This window comes from Athene cunicularia, assembly GCF_003259725.1.
Source record: "Athene cunicularia isolate RWA chromosome 12 unlocalized genomic scaffold, athCun1 chr12_part1, whole genome shotgun sequence".
Lineage (NCBI taxonomy): Eukaryota > Metazoa > Chordata > Aves > Strigiformes > Strigidae > Athene > Athene cunicularia.
The window spans coordinates 20,476,080-20,494,227 of NW_020799116.1; the positions used below are offsets into that span (position 1 = coordinate 20,476,080).

An 18,148-nucleotide genomic window follows, 5' to 3' on the forward strand; every position below is an offset into this window, starting at 1 on the left:
TACTGTTGACAGATGTTCTCTGTTCTGTGTTTCTGTTTTCCTTTTAAGAACATGAGAGATTTTGATTATTTGGAGAAAGAGATCTTGATTATAAATAAATAGTTGCATTGCATAGTGTGTTCAAAGACAGCAACTGGATGAGCAGTAATAAGAAAATGGGATTTTTTAAAAAATAGGTTGCAAGTGTGCATGTGTATATATAAAATATTGATCTATTTAAGGACATAGGTCCATATATTTTTCCTTTTCCAACTTTTGAGATAACTAAATGAAATGAATATATGAAGATGAGGATGAACCCAATAAAATGTTTTTTAAAAAGGGAGGGGAGAAAGAACCTTTCCAGGGCCATTCAGGTTTAGTAGATCTGAATGCCCAATAAGATTTTCAATGAGAAATTAATTATATTCCCCATTGGCTCAGCAGCAGGCTCACAATTCAGTTGGTTAAAAGCCATTTTGCAGGAGTTTGCAGAAAGGTTGTTTGAAGATTTTTCTTTTTTACTGTGGCTTCAGGTGTGCCCTGCTGTGGTACATTTAAGAACTACAGGCATCAGTGAACAACTTTAGGTTTAAAATATTGAGTGGTAGTTAATGATGGTAGTGGGTAGTGGACAAGATAGTTCAGAATATGCATACCAGAATTTTTACCTCATTAGCCACAAAATTGCTTAGAACAGCTCAGGTAATGACTCTACCTAATTCATGATGTTACAGAATGAATTAAACAGTGATGTAACTTTTGAAGTGAGGTGAGGATCTAAGGAACAGTGGATTAAAACCTAGCAAAGAATAGTACTTTGTCACAAATACTGCAGTGACAAGGCAACGAGTAAAGTGAGTATTACAAGCAGTGTCATTGGTTTATTACCACAGTGGTCAAACTGTTTGGTAAAGACTCCTAAACCAACAAAGAAGAGTCAAAAGTCTTTCTCTCTCCTAGCAGCCCCCATCCCTGAGGGAAAATGTAATTACTGATTCCATCTGGTCTCATTCTTCTGATGTCCCACAGCTGCAAGTCTGGAATATGATTGGTCTTAAAATATAATTTATTTGAAACTGTAACACCTAGGGTTAAAAACAATTGTTCAATAATAAAATTCTTTCTGAGCAGATTCTAGTTAACCATGGTCCATCCATAGTTCACTTGGAGGTACAAATATACATCTTGTCTTTTTTTGTATACAATGATTTTTTTTTTCTCAAGACTAGGAGTCAGTCTGTTACATTCTGTTTTCATAGTTTCCAAACTACTTCCTTCTTCAAATACAGGAAAGAGTATTTAAATCCAAGCCCAGTAAACTTTCAGTCCTAGCTTGCTGTGTCAACTTTTTATTAAGAAAAACTGCTTTTCCTCTTTGTTCTCACAGTGATTTACACTTACTAGGCATAACATAATTTTCTACTACTAAAGGATAAAATATAAAGTCCATTTCAATGAATAGCTTTATCTGTCAGTAGTTTCTGGTTATTATGTATTTGTTTTTCATCTTTTTCATAGGAGAACTACTGTTCTACTTTATATATTTTAAAATTCACTACCTGCTAAGGATATCTCTTATCAAACATTTGAAATAATACTTCAATAATGAACTTCTTGGATTAAGACTTTGTCACCTTATGAAATGACTAATTAGTCATTTGATGCCATCCTTAGCACATTTGTTCCTGTGCTTCAATGACAGTTTTTTTTTAATAAGCTTTTAGTAACTGGTCTTAAATACATTTCATAATAGATTGTTCTTCAATTTCAATTTTCTTTTAGAAATAGCTAGTGTGCAATTGCAGAGACTGATGTTTTTCAAATGCTCTGTAACAAAATTTTTCCAAAATGTAATTCAGAATACTTTTAATTGGTTTTAGGAATTTCTGTTTGTTTGTGTTTCCACAACTCGTAGCAAAAGGTTTCTAAGAGGCTGTGATCTTACATGCACCTAACATTTGGTTCAATATAGGAATAAGAGCTATAATTAAACTTCCTATACAATAAAGCATGAAATATTTCTCAAAAGGAATTTAGTTAGTATAACAATATGATAATAACCTGGTTAAAAAATGATCCTTTTCAGAAAAATGTTATGCTTTGATTTAGAATAATAGAAATCTCTGTACATACAGAATTTGTTTTCAAATCTCTGTCAGATTCTTCTTGCTATTTTGGGATCTCCTAATTTAATTAAACATCCCCTTGAAGATTTTTCTCTGTATTGATTTTTCAAGTTTGAAGATGTGAAATTGTACTGGGTCTGGCTGAACTGGAAATTGTCTTCAAAAATATTTTTTCAATGCCTGTAAATCAACCATAACTGAGTAAGAGGAGAGAACTTGCACACATATTTTCACTTAATTCAAGTAAATGTATGCCATGTAGAGTCAGTGTAAAGTAATCTTGACTAGAGTCACAGAGGAATGTTTCCAGAACTCTAAGCAATGTTTTCAAAGTTACAAGAATTAACTGTGTGAAGCTAAACCATTATCTTTCAAGATTATGTAAATTTGGTTAGTGACAACATTTCTTTTACAAAGGGAATCTGATGTGTGCGGTTAATGGATGTGCAGCCTAAGATTTCCAGTTAAGCATCCATTCTTGGTTGAGAATAGTAGACAACAGCAGGGATTATTTTTGGATGTAATTATATTGGCCTCAATATTGATTTCTAAAGTGTAACAAATCTCTCTCAGTACCATAGTAAAAGTCTTGTGTAAAATATTTAATGGTTGTTATTTTCAATTTTTTTAGCTATATATAACGTACATTGCGAATTTTCAGGTACTCATGTCATGGAAGGCTCTGGACGAATGCTTGTAACTGCTGTGGGTGTGAATTCCCAGACGGGCATCATCTTTACTCTCCTAGGCGCTGGAGGAGAAGAAGAAGAAAAGAAAGATAAGAAAGGTAAATTTCACAACACGTAAGGATGCTCTGAAGAAAGCCCTTGGGCTTTGTGTAGCCAGAGTTCTCCTCTGTTCTTGACAAATAAACACAATTTTTAAAACTTCATTTTTTGTATACATTTTTGTCATTACATGTCACACAGAAAAACAACAAAAGCTGTTAACCAATAAAAACATTGGATAACAAGATGTTTTTCCAGTGTGAAATTGCAGACTCTCAGTGTGTAATTAAATGCAAGGGATACATGGGCATACTCCCATTGCCGTGTCTTTTTTACATAAATCCATACTCACCTAAAATTTGTGAAGATTTTGCTCTTGTGCATTTACATCTATGTAGGTTTTTTTCAGAAAAAAAAAAAAAAAAAAGATTGGCCATGGAAATAGTGTCTGTCTTTTGAGTTTCAAAAATAAAATTAAGATGAGATGTGACTTTTTGATAGCCTAGTTGTTTAATGTCAGTGAGTGACTTTAGAGGCATTGTAATTTCTTAAGGAGGAAAGGTCAAACTAAGAATAGTAAAAGAGAATAAAGTAGCAGTAAATGTTAACAGAGTTTAAGTTTGATGTCGTGTATCAGTTAATGAAATCAAGAAATCACTTTAGACTCTTCACCTTATTATAGTGTGATGTCATAAACAGTTGCTAATTTATGGGTTTATTGCAGAAACGTGACTTAATGTGCGTCCTTTCCAATTTTTGTTCATACAGTCTTGTAAATTGTTCAAGTCTGCTTTCAGATTTTCATTCCAACTTTGTTCTGAGAATATTTATCTTTAAGACATAATTAAGGGCCAATTAATACAGGTTTTTTTAAACACTGCCACTCTTTCAGTGGTTTTCAGTATTAACAGAAAAAGGTAGTTACAGCTTTACTGAACGTTTTACTTTGTGTCTGTCAGGCAGTGTGATTCTACCTTTTCTTTCATTTCCATCCTTTTAATTTAAAGTTTCAGATAGGAAGGCCAAATTCAGATGGTTTTCATGACCTACAATTTCCATTTCTGAACATGTTCAACAAGTTGCACTTGACTTCGTGTTTCTCTGAGGAAATCCCTTTTTACTTCATGAAAGACTTTACAAAATGTTTACCATTTCATTTCTACACAGAAATGCACAATACCTGCTAGGCATGGTAAGTTCTAGGAACATTAGAAGCAAAAGGACCGAAACTTCCCAAAGTAAATCTCTTTCATGTCAGACTAGTTTTGAACAATATCTTAGAGTCGAGTCTTGCGGTCATTAAGAGGAAGACTCCGATGAACAGGTGTTTTGAGATCTGGAAGCATCTGTTTTGGCAGTGTCTAAAGGTATCGTAGGTGAGAAGGAGCAACTCAGTACCTGTTTGAAAGTGACAGCTGCCTGCCCTGAGGCCTCTGTGTAGCTGGGTTGGCCTTCTCTGGGCGTTTTTTTTCTCAGGTCACTGGTGATTCTCTCACGTTTCGGTGAGGATCGCCTTCAAAGACAGAGAAACTGGAGATAGCAGAGTAATGCACTGCACTGTGGTTGTAACTTGCTACCCAGAGACAGAGATTCTTACAGAGGTGTGTAAGAACTCGTGCAGACACTGAATTTAATGGGTATGGCTATAATAGTGAGAAAATTCCATCACATTTTCTAATCTTGCTAGCAGCTTTGTGGTAGTGCAGAGGAGTGCCAGGGCAGAGCTGGCAGCAGATCGAGGCCCAAACTCAAATAATGTACCTCTCACATAATAACCTGCCATTCTCTGAAATCCTGCCAGTCATAAATGTTTGTTTCAGTCTTATATGGGTGTATGCTTTTATCATTCATTAACATTTTGCAAAAATCATCATACAGGTGTGAAACAGGAGGATGGACATCAGCTTCCAGGTAGAGTAAGAATCATACCATGTCAAATGAAAGGATGAGGCTTTTAGCCAGCAAGCTTTGGTGCAAATCAGGGTTGAACTAATCATTAAGATAATTGTCTTTGAATCAGTTCAGTTAAATTAAAGAATAATTTCAAATCAACAGGATTGTTCGTGGCAAACGTTTAAGTCTGCACGCATTGTTCGTGTTGCAAATCGTAATGCTAAGCCTGAATAATCAGTTATTCTCCAGAAGTAAATTACAGTATATTAAATGTTGGAATGCATGATTTGCTGTTAGCGGTTCATGCTGTGCTGGGTAGTATGAGTATCCAAATGGAATAAAAAATAAGCATGAGTAACCAAAACATTTTAAGTTATTACCATCACAGTAATCAAATTTGCAATTGAAATTTTCATGAATGTAGTTATACAGGGTGTGTTTATAAATCCTGTATGCTGTTTATTTTCTTCTCCCAATTTAACCTTTGTAAATAAAACAAGAACATTTTTCTTGAAAAACAAACCAGTACAGTGTGAAACAGTCACTATGGGTCAAGTACTGAATAAGTTGAGGAGTTTTGATAAGGATTCATTATCGGAATTCTGTGTTCTATTGAGAACAATTAATGAACAGAAACAAAACAAAACCTATTTTTATCTATTATTTGTAGAGGCTAATTTTCTGAATTCTAGTATAAAGACCATCATAAAATACTAGAACCTTCCTTGAGTTTTTCACCTTTCTGATAGGAAAGATTTCTTGACCAGTTTCTCTAATATACAGATAATTGCTGAAAACAGAAAGAGGATTTTATTTTCTGATACCTTTCTCATTTCATCACAAAACTGGCAGTTACGTAGTGTCTCTTACTTGGATCTAAAATAACTCATTATTCTCCTTGAGATTATATTTACCATTTCCACATACAATATTGAAAAGTTTAATGTTTCTACTCAGATCAATGTGCATATTAACTAGGTTATGGCAGAATATAGACTGAGCCCATGTTAGACTGGGATGTATCAGCTATAATATGTCATAATATTCAACCTCACATAAAATGCAAATTATGTAATGTTGTATATACTGAGTAGTATGGTGCATATTTTAAAACTACCCATGCATTGTGTAAACTCATGAACTCAAGGGAAATATTTCAACCATTTTAATATTTGCATAACATTATATTAAAGTAAAAAAAAAATACACATAAAAGGACCAAAGGAATGTACATGGTACTGTGTACAGTCAGTTCTCACCAACTCTGTTAACTTTGTTAAATGTTTTTCATATTTATTATTTATTATTATTATTTCATGTATGAGTTTCTGCCTTACTTTGTAACACCTTTGTAATGACGTTTTGCTTTTGAAAGTTATGTTTATTAATTTAAACCAGATTGATTTTTGGAGAAAACAAAGCCATAGTATTCCATAAATATTTTTTGTTTTGTCATGTGCATTTGTTCATGTTGTTGTTGTTATTATTATTATTTATTGTTTTTTTTTTTATCCATTATTGCTCAGTAGATTCTTCCCATCCCTCCTCCCACCCTCCTTCAGCTACAGATGGTGCAACAGGTGCAAATGCCACTGATAATGCAAATGCCAGCTTAGTCAATGGTACGTCAAGAACACCTAGCTTGTTTTATTTGATAGATTTCTCTCCTGACTATATAAGATTCCCGCTTCCTTTTATGAACTGCACAGATGTTGTATGTGCATGTGATTACCCTCTGAGAGATCCTACTCCATAAACTCTGTAGTAGCTTATAAGAGATGCCACAAAGATGCTGCGACTTACTTTATTCACACAGAATTAAGCATGGGAGAGGAAGAAGCAGGAATTACGATTTATGTGCCATTAATTAAAACTGCAATTAAAAGGAAACTTTTGAATTGCCTTTACATGAAGTTTCATTGTAAAGCTCTTTATGCATTTGTCAGCATAGATCTGAAGAAAGCCATGATAAATGGATTCTATCTTCTTCTGATGTGGCGCTCTCATAAGTATTCATGTAGTCTTCATATAGTTCTGAGAAACAGTGCTGGGATCAGGAATCTGGCTCAATTTCAACAAACAGTGTGTCAGGAAAAACTTTTTCTGCTTTGAGCATCTTTTTTGGAAGAGACTGACTGAAAAGTTACGTTTGTGGATATTTGTGTAGGCCCTTAGACAGCGATCATTTAATGAGCCTGCCTATATTTACTAAAAAGAAAAAAACCCAAATATTACTGTAGTCAATTTTGACTGTCTCTTAGTACAGATTCTTGACCCCACTTCTTAGCATGCAGATATTTCAGTGCCTCTTCTAATAGTCTAATTCCAGTGTTAAATGGAATGGCTCAATATTAGTCTAGGCATCAGCTGTATTTTTCTGATAATCAGATACGTCAGTCTTTATTTGCCATAGAAACCTTTCCTTCTGTACAGCACCAGTTGTACTGACAAAAGTAATTCTACTTTTCATCGTGTTGGTGCTAGAAATTTTTTTCCATGCAGGTCAGTAGTTTTTGCATTATACATATGAAACTAGTTTCTGGCATAGCAATACCAAGTACTAAACAAGTCCTGAGGCTTACTAGTGTAATATCTTACTGAAGGCAATGACATAGGAAATCCTGGAGCCTATGTTTAAATAATTTAATTGTGATTTTAAAAAAACATATAACCAGATTTAAAACTTTACTCCTGCACTTTTTAAATTTGCTGGAAAACTAGGATTTACAATCTACATCTCACTGCATGACAGGAACCTCCATCATTCTGGTTCCAGTAACACAATTTCAGAGTCTTTTAAGAGACCAAGAATCCAGAAATTAATGATGAATAATTCTCCATTCTCCATTCTTTATGCTCTGTAATTCTACTCTGTTGTGTTATGCATACAGCAAAGTCTTACCAGATACCCTCCTTCCATCCCAGTGGAGACTACAGTATTACATTTATGCTCAGTTCTGCAAGTTGCTGAGCACTAAATCAGACATCTGCTTAAGTGCTTTGCTGGATGAGAACTACTGCTCAGCAAGGTGCAGAAATAAGTCCGAAGTTGTTCTGACCTGGTCTCTTTGTTATCAAGGTTTTGTTGTCTGGTAAATGAACTTAATGTGGAAATTGAATGAATGAAAATTGAAAATGTGAAATTTCAATGAAAAATGAAAATGTGATTTTCTATCATCATCTCTCCTGTCAGAAACAATAGTTACTGTCCCTGTTTATCTTGGAGTTGAGAGATACATACTCCATTCTTGTCAGTGCACAAAGTGTAAGTCAATTTTTTGTGCAGTTCAGTATGTTTTTGCTTTTAACTCTTCAGAGGTGAGGCAGTTGAATTAATTCTTCAGATCCTTGATCAACATGAACAGGAGATACTTTCCATAATTCAACTTATCTGACATAGTGTTCAGAGAAGAACTGAGACTTGGCAAGTTGAGTTAGATCTGAGTGCTTTGAAATTGTTTGGAAAATTGCCAAAGTCTGATTTCTGTTTATACTGTACATGTTTCTAGTTAGCAGTGATGATGAGTTAGAGAATACTTACAATGTAGATACGTTTTGGAGGGGGGTTGGAAGGGAGAAAGGAAGGAATAAAGTAAGTTCTAAAGCAAGGAGACCAAGTTCATGCAGATATTTTTTCAGTCTGGATGAAATGATTTTTTTCAATAACATCTGAGAATTGTCCCTGAGATGTGACTGAAAACAAGCATTTTTACTTAAAGTCTAATACCTCTGTAGAAAATACCTTCAAATAGGAAAAAAAAAAAATGACATGCTTGAATAACTACTTAGCTCGGGAAATGCTATTGCTTGTTATTTGAAAATCAACACATTACCATTTCAGATAAAATATTAATATTGTCTTAGGTGTCAGTATGTAGTTGACACAAAAGAAATATTTTGTTTTCAGTCAGTGAACTTAGTGATAAATCCCTATAGTTTTGTGACACAGCCTGTTACCTGCTGTGTCACAGGAACTGTTATAAATTCTGTTGGGTTCTAGTAGCTGAGATTAAAATACATAATTTTTATAGTCTCTGTTAAGACTATGGACAATATGTTCAGTTTTGGAAAGATTACAAGTTAAGATTATAAACAGATCGGAAAATTTTACAGAAAGGTAATAATGAAAATTTGTCTAACTTTAAAGTATAGTATTTACTTTTATAAAAGGTAATTTTATTTTTTTTTAAATATGGGAAGCAGCAGTCACTGTTTACAGCTCAGATACCCCAGATCTGATTTACTTAGAGAAAGGACTGCTTATTATCATCCAGTAGAGCACTCCCCAATTCCTAAGTCAGGATTTCCACATTGAGTTTTTGGCATTTGGTACTCAGAGAATTTGTTACTTAAAATTGTATTCTGATGTAGAAATACCATACCAGGCTCAGAGAAATGGCTCAGCTGAAATACTTTACATCTACTGTTAATTCTGTCAGTTCTAGCGTATGTACATTACTGCTCAATTTCTGCAAGGCAATTTGCAGTTTTAATACATTTTAAAGTATTTTCTGAATTTTAAGTGATTTACTGAGTGCACAGAAGAATTATCTAAAACTTTCTATTTGATACAATGGAATCAGATTTATTCTTTTGTAATTAACCTATGTTTTACTGATGCATTGGCTCTGATATGACACTGCATGAGAGAATTCCTAATGATTCACTTCAGAAATGTTTGATGTCACTTTCCCCCCATATATAGATTTGCAATGTGCGTCTGTCCTTACTAGCTGCAGAATATAACTGACTTGGCATGAAGAGGGCTGTAACTCATTTCTATTGCAACATGAGACATTTTGGAAAATCAGTAGGGTATTTTATACTCTTTTCATCTATCATGGCACATAAGGACATAACTCAATTAGCTTTTTCAGCTGATTCCAAGCAGCTACTCCAGTGTACAAATAATTTCTAATGACAGTGATAAGTCTTTGTTATTCTGTCTTGTTGACTCTTTATAAAGGGGTGGGTGAGGTAAAGGCTGGGGGAGTCTTTTCTTGGAAAGTATATTTGAAGGAGTAACTGTCTTTTGGAGTAAGAACATCAGCAGTAATGGTGCCATGGGTATGTTCCAAAAGACAGAAATTTTAGTAAGACAAGGCAACATGCAAAACATTTTGTATTCAAATTCAAAACCTTCAAAGCAACTGCAGAAGACAAGTCATATTAGGAAGCTTATATTCTTGTCTAAACCTTCTGATTTTTCATCCTTGCTCAGAAAAATGATAAAAATAAACTCAGATGAATCTCTCTAGATTTCAGGGCCCAAACACTGTTTCTTTTACTTACTTATTTCCAAAAGGAAGAAAGCATTTGCAAAATGTTGTAAAATATACTATTTTTTGAAGAATTATATATAAAACCATTATAAAAATATTGATAAATGCTCATCCTTTTAATGTTTCTAAAAAATGTATAAAGGTCAGAAAGATGGGATAGTATTTCTGGTCCTAGCACTAACTGAAAGGAGAAAGGATCTTTCAGCAGTAGTGATTCTGTCATCTTAATTTCTTTCTTTGTTCATATTTTATGTCAAGTGCAGGCTTAAAATTATTTGGAACAGGAGGAAAGAAATCCTTTACAGCATTCTTTTCTTTATTATAATGACCTAAATTACCTATTCTTTGTTATTTTATCTGAATAACTGGAATATAACTAGCTGTGATGACTCCCCCCCTCCAGTAACCTACATGCAGTAGTTGCTAAGGTTAAGAACACATTTCCTAAATACCTGTGTTTACACTGTTGTTAAGAATTGTCCATTTTATGTACTGGTATTTTTAGGTGCCTGGGGTAGATGAATTGTTAGTGTAATTAATTACAGCAGTTATGATACCCCTAATAAATAGCAGATATATATACCATAAAGATAAATACTTTGATTTACATAGAAAAAACAGTGTATTTTTTGCTTGCTAGTTATGAAAGCCATGGTTTGGGGCTTTTTTTTTTTTTTTTGGTAGAAGAATTTGCAATTATACTGCTTTAAGGTTTTGAATTGTATTCTGAAAAAGGAACTATAGAGCAGACTGTCTGCTCTAAATTAATGTTTTCCAGCTTTTAAGGAAGGCTTAATCCAGTAGCCAGAAATCAGAATCTCTAGATTTCTGGGTAGAGAGACTAGATCTCTATGTAGACTAGATCTCTAGTCTTCCACTAGCTTTATTAAAAACCATTCTAAGAAAAATAGCCATTAGGCAGATATGAACTTCAACTATGCATTGTAGGCAAAAATTTTTAAGGAAATTTCACAATGAAAATGAACTTGGGTTTGTTCAGGTTCATAGATTTGTGTCTTATGGCAAAACATGTCTTTGGAAGATAGATACTGCCTTTTTAAAAGTCATATTCTAGCCAAGGTGGGAATAGTTAGACATGCAGTTCATGCTAAATGGTTTACTTCAGCATACTTTAGTAATCTATCTGAGTATTGAGATGACTATATGTAGCGAGACATCCTTTACTGTAATTCTGTGCTTTTGAATTTCTCGGTGCCTGTAGTATATTAGTAGGGGTGAAATGTTATGATGATAAATTTATGAGTGATTTGGTAATTTTTGCTCATTTTGAGAGGGAAGTTTTTAGTGATCTCCCAATTACTGAACATACAAACATGCAAGAAATGCATCTTAGCCTTTCAATTTTGCTGCTATTTATTCACAGCATAGAGTGAAATAATTAATACATATGTTGAAGCATAATTTTTGTTGCTTTATTATACCAGCTGTACTATTGCAGGAAATCAAAAGAGCAGGACTTAACTACTGTTACATTTTTCAATAAACTCTGATATATTTCTTATTAGAATGTATCGGAAATCCTGTAAAAGTGCTTCAATTATTAATTTTGCTTAGTGTTATTTTTTATCATGCATTATACAACACACAACTACAAGATTATACAATATACAAAAAGAGAATGTCATCCATTCTGAAGGTAATATTTATAAAACTCAAGTAGTCTTTTCCATAAGATAAATTCATGTATCACTGTGAAAGTTTCATAAGGGAACCCACCCAGAAATTTTGAATACATTTCAAATTGTTTACTGGTTATTCTGAATAACAAAGTTTTGTATCCTCTAATTTTTATTTTGCCATTTTTATTTCCCTAACACTTTCAAATGATATATATTTGGTTTAAAAAAATCAAGTAAGGACTTTGGTATGGTAAGAGTATATGTAGCTAAAATACTAAACTGGGAATTACAGATGCGCTTGGCAAATTTTCTTTAGGATAAATCTGAATATAGGATGATCACCTGGCACTTGTATTTACAGCTAAATAACTCAGCCAGGTAGGGAAGATGTAATTTAAAAACTATATCTGATTTACATTTAAACAAAATATTTAGTAATATTGTTATTTATATTTTGTCTTAGTTTTGTAAAATAATTAATTTAATTCTGGAATACATTAAGGAAGTTGTACTTTATACTGATGTGTGCCAGCTTTCTGAAATTTCAGTTCAGGAATATTATTCAAATTCTGCTTTCCACTGGCTTCTTTTTATTAGTTTCAGCCTCTTAATTTACACAGTTTGCTCAAAAATATGTGCTGGTACTTAGTATTTTACATGTTGCAACATCAAACTTGACTTGACTGCAGTTCCTTGAATGTGTCCAGCTAAGTTGTCCATGCTTCTAAGTAAACATATGGTTACAATGGTTACTGATCATAAATAAGTATCTGTAACATGCTCATTACTTTTGTCTGCCCTTTTTATTTAAATTCCCATTTTCATGTTCTGTCTTGAGTGAAGATTGTTTACTGTCTGTTGTCTGTTGAAATTTTTCATCATATAGGCAAAATGCAGGATGGGAATATGGAGAACAGCCAGAACAAAGGTAATCTTCTTTCATATTAAGGAGGTTGTGAATTTTGTTTTTAGCGTGTAGATAAATTCTGTTAAAAAATGAAATGAAAACTTGTGATTTGTGCCTGTGTGTAAAAATGGCCCTATTGTTCATTCAAACAGAATGTTAAAAAAAACCCAAACAACCAAACCCCCCCAAAAAAACACCTTACCAAGCAGATTGCAACTTTTACAGAATTTTGATACATCAGATATATCTTTAGGATAGGCCAAGATCAGTATTTCTAATAAGCCATTTACAGATGATACTTTCATGTCACAAAGCTCATTTGAATTTATTTTTCTTGTGCAAGTTATGTATGCTCTGTACTGTTAGTGAATTTCCAACATTATTTTTGACGTCTTGTCATCCTTGGTGTGTAATGGCGTTGTACGGATGTATTTTCTTTTGCAGGGAGAAGGTAAAGCAATAACAAAAGGAAACTTTAAAGCCAAGAGGTTATTTAGCAATGTAAAAGAATATTATAAAGATAAATAGCAGGAAGATTAAGGATCTTAGGAGTTTCTTATTTAATGTACAGTCTCAGGAAGAAATGGAAATAAATATTTTGCTTTCTCTGAAGCAAAGTCATAGTTTCCTTTTTATTATATGAAACACGGCTATTGTGATTTCTTTGGGCTATGCCAAATAAGTAAATTAAACTATATCTGCTCAGATAATACTAAGATTGCAAAGGTTATGGATCAGAAACTGAATAGATAAACTCAGTGGTTAATGGTGCAAAACTATTAAATAAAATGACATTAAATTAATAAGTTTTAAGGTTAGATAGATGAATTAGATTTCCAGGTCAAATAAGCATGGTTTTGTACAATCTGTTCATGAATATCAAAGCAATTCTATTTCATCTCATTCTATTTTATTTACTTATGTCTGTGTCCAACACAAAACAGAAACATACACATATATAAACTGGAATATAATTGCTTTTAAAAAAACATGTCTTCTTTAAAGTTTCCTTATATTAGCCATAGCATTCTTTCAAGAAAGAATGGTTTGGCCTTTAAATTTTGTGCATTTTTTATGGTGGAGTGAAGATGGTATCACCATTGTACCTGATGGTTGTTACCTGAACACTGAATGCTAAGGAAACTTTTGAAGTCTGGTATTCTCTAGAATAGTGGTTTGCAAAGGTCCAGTGGTCACTGAGGTGCCCATGCAGTCAGGAGAAGTGGTGCATGGATCATCTGTGGAACCACATTACCTTTAAAATGTTTTCATTAAAAATATGATTATAAGGGTGCATTGTAATCTATGAGATACTAAAATTTAGAGAAATAGAGACGATTTGCCAAAGCATTTGAGATCTGCTATTCTAGGAATCCCTGCAGTACCGACGTACTGTTACTTGCCAAGTAATTTGCAAGACATTAAGTGATATGTATGTGTATAACACAGAATGTCATTGGTGGCTTAAAAAATAAAGAAATAAGTAAAAATCAATGGGTTTCATGGTACTTGACAAACAGCACAGTACATATCCCCGTATGTATGGAGTGCACATGGATATTCTTGTACATCCGTGCCTCTGCAGAACCTCACTGGGTCTCATAGGGGCATCTCTCTGCCACAGAAGCAAGTATAATTCTATGTATAGTTACAATCTTCTGTGTTGCCATCAGCCCCTGCAACGAGTGCTGGTTGAATTCAGTAAGTATCAACACTAAAAAAAAAAAACTAAAAAAAAAAAAAAAAAAAAAAGAATAAAGAGTAGTTTTGGAGTAACAGTTTTGTTCTGCATTATTAGCCAAGCAGCAGGATGGGGCTGCTGCCATGGAGATGCAGCCACTGAAGAGCGCAGAAGGGGGAGAGGGAGATGACAAAGACAAGAAGAAATCCAACATGCACAAGAAAGAAAAATCTGTTCTTCAGGGAAAGCTGACCAAGCTGGCAGTCCAGATAGGCAAAGCAGGTATGACTGAATCAGTGTGTTGTACTAGCAACAAAGGGTTTTAAAGCAAATTATTCTTAAAAGGGATAGACCTTTTTTACTGCATTATTTAGAAATAGGTCATCATACTGTTTTAAGGATAGTATGTGGTATTAAAGATCCGTTCTTCTGAAACTTAGCTTTGTCACGAAACTGGAAGCTTTGGGCAACTTGGATTGTAATGAATATTTGAATCAAAATGAAATGTAGCTTTTCTCATAGTCAATATTCCCAAGTGCAGTAATTACATATTTGATTTCCTCTCCCCTTAGAACTTCTGAGTACACAGTTTCAGAATCTCTAATTTCATCTCAAAATATCACTCACACAGTATTTCCCTCTTATGGATTCTGAAATCATTTTCTTCTCTCAATATCCATGTTCCTGCTTTCTACCCAAATACGACACATCTGTTGACTCTTGTATCCAGTACCATCTGGTCCCTACTGTTATAAGTAGCAGTTCATCTGCAACATGTAGGTAGAAAGTGAAAATCTTCCATAACGACATAATGGTCATTAGGTTCATTTTTCTAGTGCTATTGAAGAGATCTTGATCTCTGTCTGGATCCTGGATAGAGCCCTGTAGGGCTGAGGCCCTACAACAGATTCTTAACTGTTCAATCTCCTTCATCCTTTCTTTACCAGTCTGTATTTTACCCCTGCTATTCCTTATTTGTTTTTAAGTTCATTGCACTTAGTTGATCACATAACCCCATGATGCCACTTCTGTCTCTTTACCTGAACAGTGCATGACTTGGAATGTGTGGTTACCATGTCTTTAATATCTGAATTCATGCGTGGCCCAGTTTTGTATTCCTCAGGCTTCTCTGCTGTGTTGCTAGCTGCACAACAGTATGCATTGATATAAAAGCACTTCATTTCTCATGATCATTAATTTCTTAGATTAACTACCTTTCTACATTGCTTTCTGATTATTACTCTCCTTGGTATTTTGGCAGGCATGTGAATATCAATTTTAAAGTAATTGTATAGGGATTTCTAACCATAATGTGGCAAGTAATATGAATTAAATTAATTAATCATTGCCTCATTTGGTTTTTCTTTGTCATTGGGCAGTCTATGGGGATGTCTTGTGTCATGAGTATTTGCCTGTACAGTATTTTAATGGATTTTCCTTTATCCTCTGGCATTTAGTGATCTCTCAGACTCATCTGTTTCCTGTCAACCTTAGCATCCTTCAGCTTACCAATGTTTTTTTTTAAACTTCTGTCAAGGCATGAAATTCACAGCATTCTCCTTCTCCTGTATGATCTCGTTAGAGAGAACTTAATTTATTTTGAAATGCAGGCTTAATTGCTTCATAGAAACCTGACCAAGAGCAAAGCAAAATAGATGTTCTAGTGCAGTTTTTATTTCTTTACTCAAATCCAGGAACAAAATTGTGGAGGAAGAGTGCTATCTCATCAAAGTCTGTGTCATTGGGAGAGCATATTAAATCCTGGGATATTTTGTGAATTCTGAGAAATACTTACTAGTGTCTCTTGTGCTGTGCGGTCGGTGTTGTACCTCTTTTCAGCCTCTCCTCATAAAAATGTGCAGTTTGCATATGTCCCTTTGAAATGGGAAACCTTGGAAACACTGTTACTTACCACATTTTCAAGAAAAAGTTAAAATATGTTCTGTAGATGATTCTGCAGCATTGCCTCATTGTATTCAACCAGACACATCAGTAGGGCTTTTCTAAAATATTTTCTACAGCAACATAAACTACAGGAGACTCCTTTTTTCAAGCCTCTTAAGATAAACTTATTTAAAAGAAAGATGAATGTTTGAATATAGAGTAGTCATTGGTAAAAGGCGGAGGTTAAAAGGACAGATAAACGTTGTACCAGGCAAAGTAATGTACTAAATTGAAAAAACTTCGCAACAGCAGAATTCCTGTTGAATTAGGGTAACTGAGAAGTTTTAAAGGCAGAAGTAAGATGATGCATAAAAATTAATGCAGTGTGATTCAGCTGTTCTGTACAATTCAGTGTTTATTCACTGGAATGTGTGGTGGTAGTAAATGCATTATAGTAATGTTTTTTTCTACATTGCAAAATTTATCATCATCATCATTACTGGTACTGGTGAAAAATGTCACGTAGAATAAGAAAATAATTACATATCAAATTCAAATGTAGATTTCTAATTGCTCATGGTTTTACTTTTGTTTTATAGTAATTGATTATTTCTATTTGCAGGTTTGGTGATGTCTGCCATCACTGTAATAATTTTGGTACTATATTTTGCCATTGACACATTTGTGGTCAACAAGAAACAGTGGTTGCCTGAGTGCACTCCTGTCTATGTTCAGTATTTTGTTAAATTCTTCATTATTGGTGTTACTGTACTTGTGGTTGCTGTTCCTGAGGGACTTCCACTTGCTGTCACTATTTCTCTGGCTTACTCTGTAAAGGTAAGATACATTAAAAATAATTATGGGAGAAAAATACTCTTCAGTTGAGTTTACTAATGAGTTAGTCTCCACGTTTTATCAGGTTTGATGAAAATTTGTCTGTAGATTAATGTGCTCAAAATATTAATGAGTGAAATTTCTTTAAAGTGAAACTTGGCTTTATATTGAAAGTATTTCTGACAAAAATGCAAATACATATGTATTCTAATACATATCTTTCAAACTACACAGTGGAGGAATATCAACCAATAGAAATACCTTTCTGTAAGGTTACCAGGAACTTAATGAGTAGAATTTACTATGAGAACAGTCCAGTCTTTTGGTACAGAATAACTTTGTATTCAGATTTTCTTGTGCAATAGTACGAAGTTTTGACAAGGATTTGAGATCTTCAGGGACACCTTACAAAGAAATTACAGTTTCACTGGACCTTTCATGTACTTTTCTTAAATGCAGTTGCAGGTCTTTGTAACCAGTGTAAATAATTTTATTAGAAAATTAAAGAGGATTAAAATCCGGGATTTGTGGATTACTCCATTATCTGTCTAGGAGTTTTCTCAGATTATTTTTCAGTTTAGTCAGATGGACCTTATTTAAACATTCTGGGATTCTTAGATGAAGATTCTGTAAAGTTTATTTCCATTTACTATGTTAAACAAATGAACATAAGGACATGAGGAAGGAATAGCTTGCTTTATATGTAGCCAAACATCATTATTATTAGGAAAAAAGAGTGCATCTCAAGCATGGGATTTTGCTAATAAAGACTGTAGCTGCTTTTAAAATATTTCCCAGTTCTCCTTATGTCCTTCATCTGACACATGCAGAACATTCATGTGTATCTGTATTTGCAGTATCAGTCTGCAATACAGCTTTGTGTACAACTGGTGATGTTGTGCCCTGGGAGTACATGATACTGTTGGACAGTAAGAGTCAGGTGATTGAGCACAGAGGGTTTTTTAGTATTGAAAGCATATAAACAAGGATAACATGTATTTCCAGGATGACTGTGCGTCCTGTGAGAAATATGCACTGTGGAGTACTCTACAATGGTGGGGTTGTGGGTTTTTTGTTTGGTGGGGTTTGCGATTTTTGCTTCTTTCTTTCTTTCTTTCTTTCTTTCTTTCTTTCTTTCTTTCTTTCTTTCTTTCTTTCTTTCTTTCTTTCTTTCTTTCTTTCTTTCTTTCT

General features: G+C 33.8%; 1 protein-coding gene across 1 annotated transcript in view; it reads left to right on the top strand.

Annotated features, from left to right (window-relative positions):
• ATP2B2 (ATPase plasma membrane Ca2+ transporting 2) overlaps window positions 1–18,148 on the top strand; it is a 428,819-nt gene that overhangs the window by 329,615 nt on the left and 81,056 nt on the right. Inside the window, exons 9-14 of the mRNA XM_026857617.1 lie at window positions 2,770–2,895; window positions 4,715–4,747; window positions 6,259–6,351; window positions 12,538–12,579; window positions 14,357–14,521; window positions 16,746–16,960. Of these exons, the coding sequence (XP_026713418.1) occupies window positions 2,770–2,895; window positions 4,715–4,747; window positions 6,259–6,351; window positions 12,538–12,579; window positions 14,357–14,521; window positions 16,746–16,960 (674 nt within the window). The remainder of the gene's footprint in view (window positions 1–2,769; window positions 2,896–4,714; window positions 4,748–6,258; window positions 6,352–12,537; window positions 12,580–14,356; window positions 14,522–16,745; window positions 16,961–18,148) is intronic.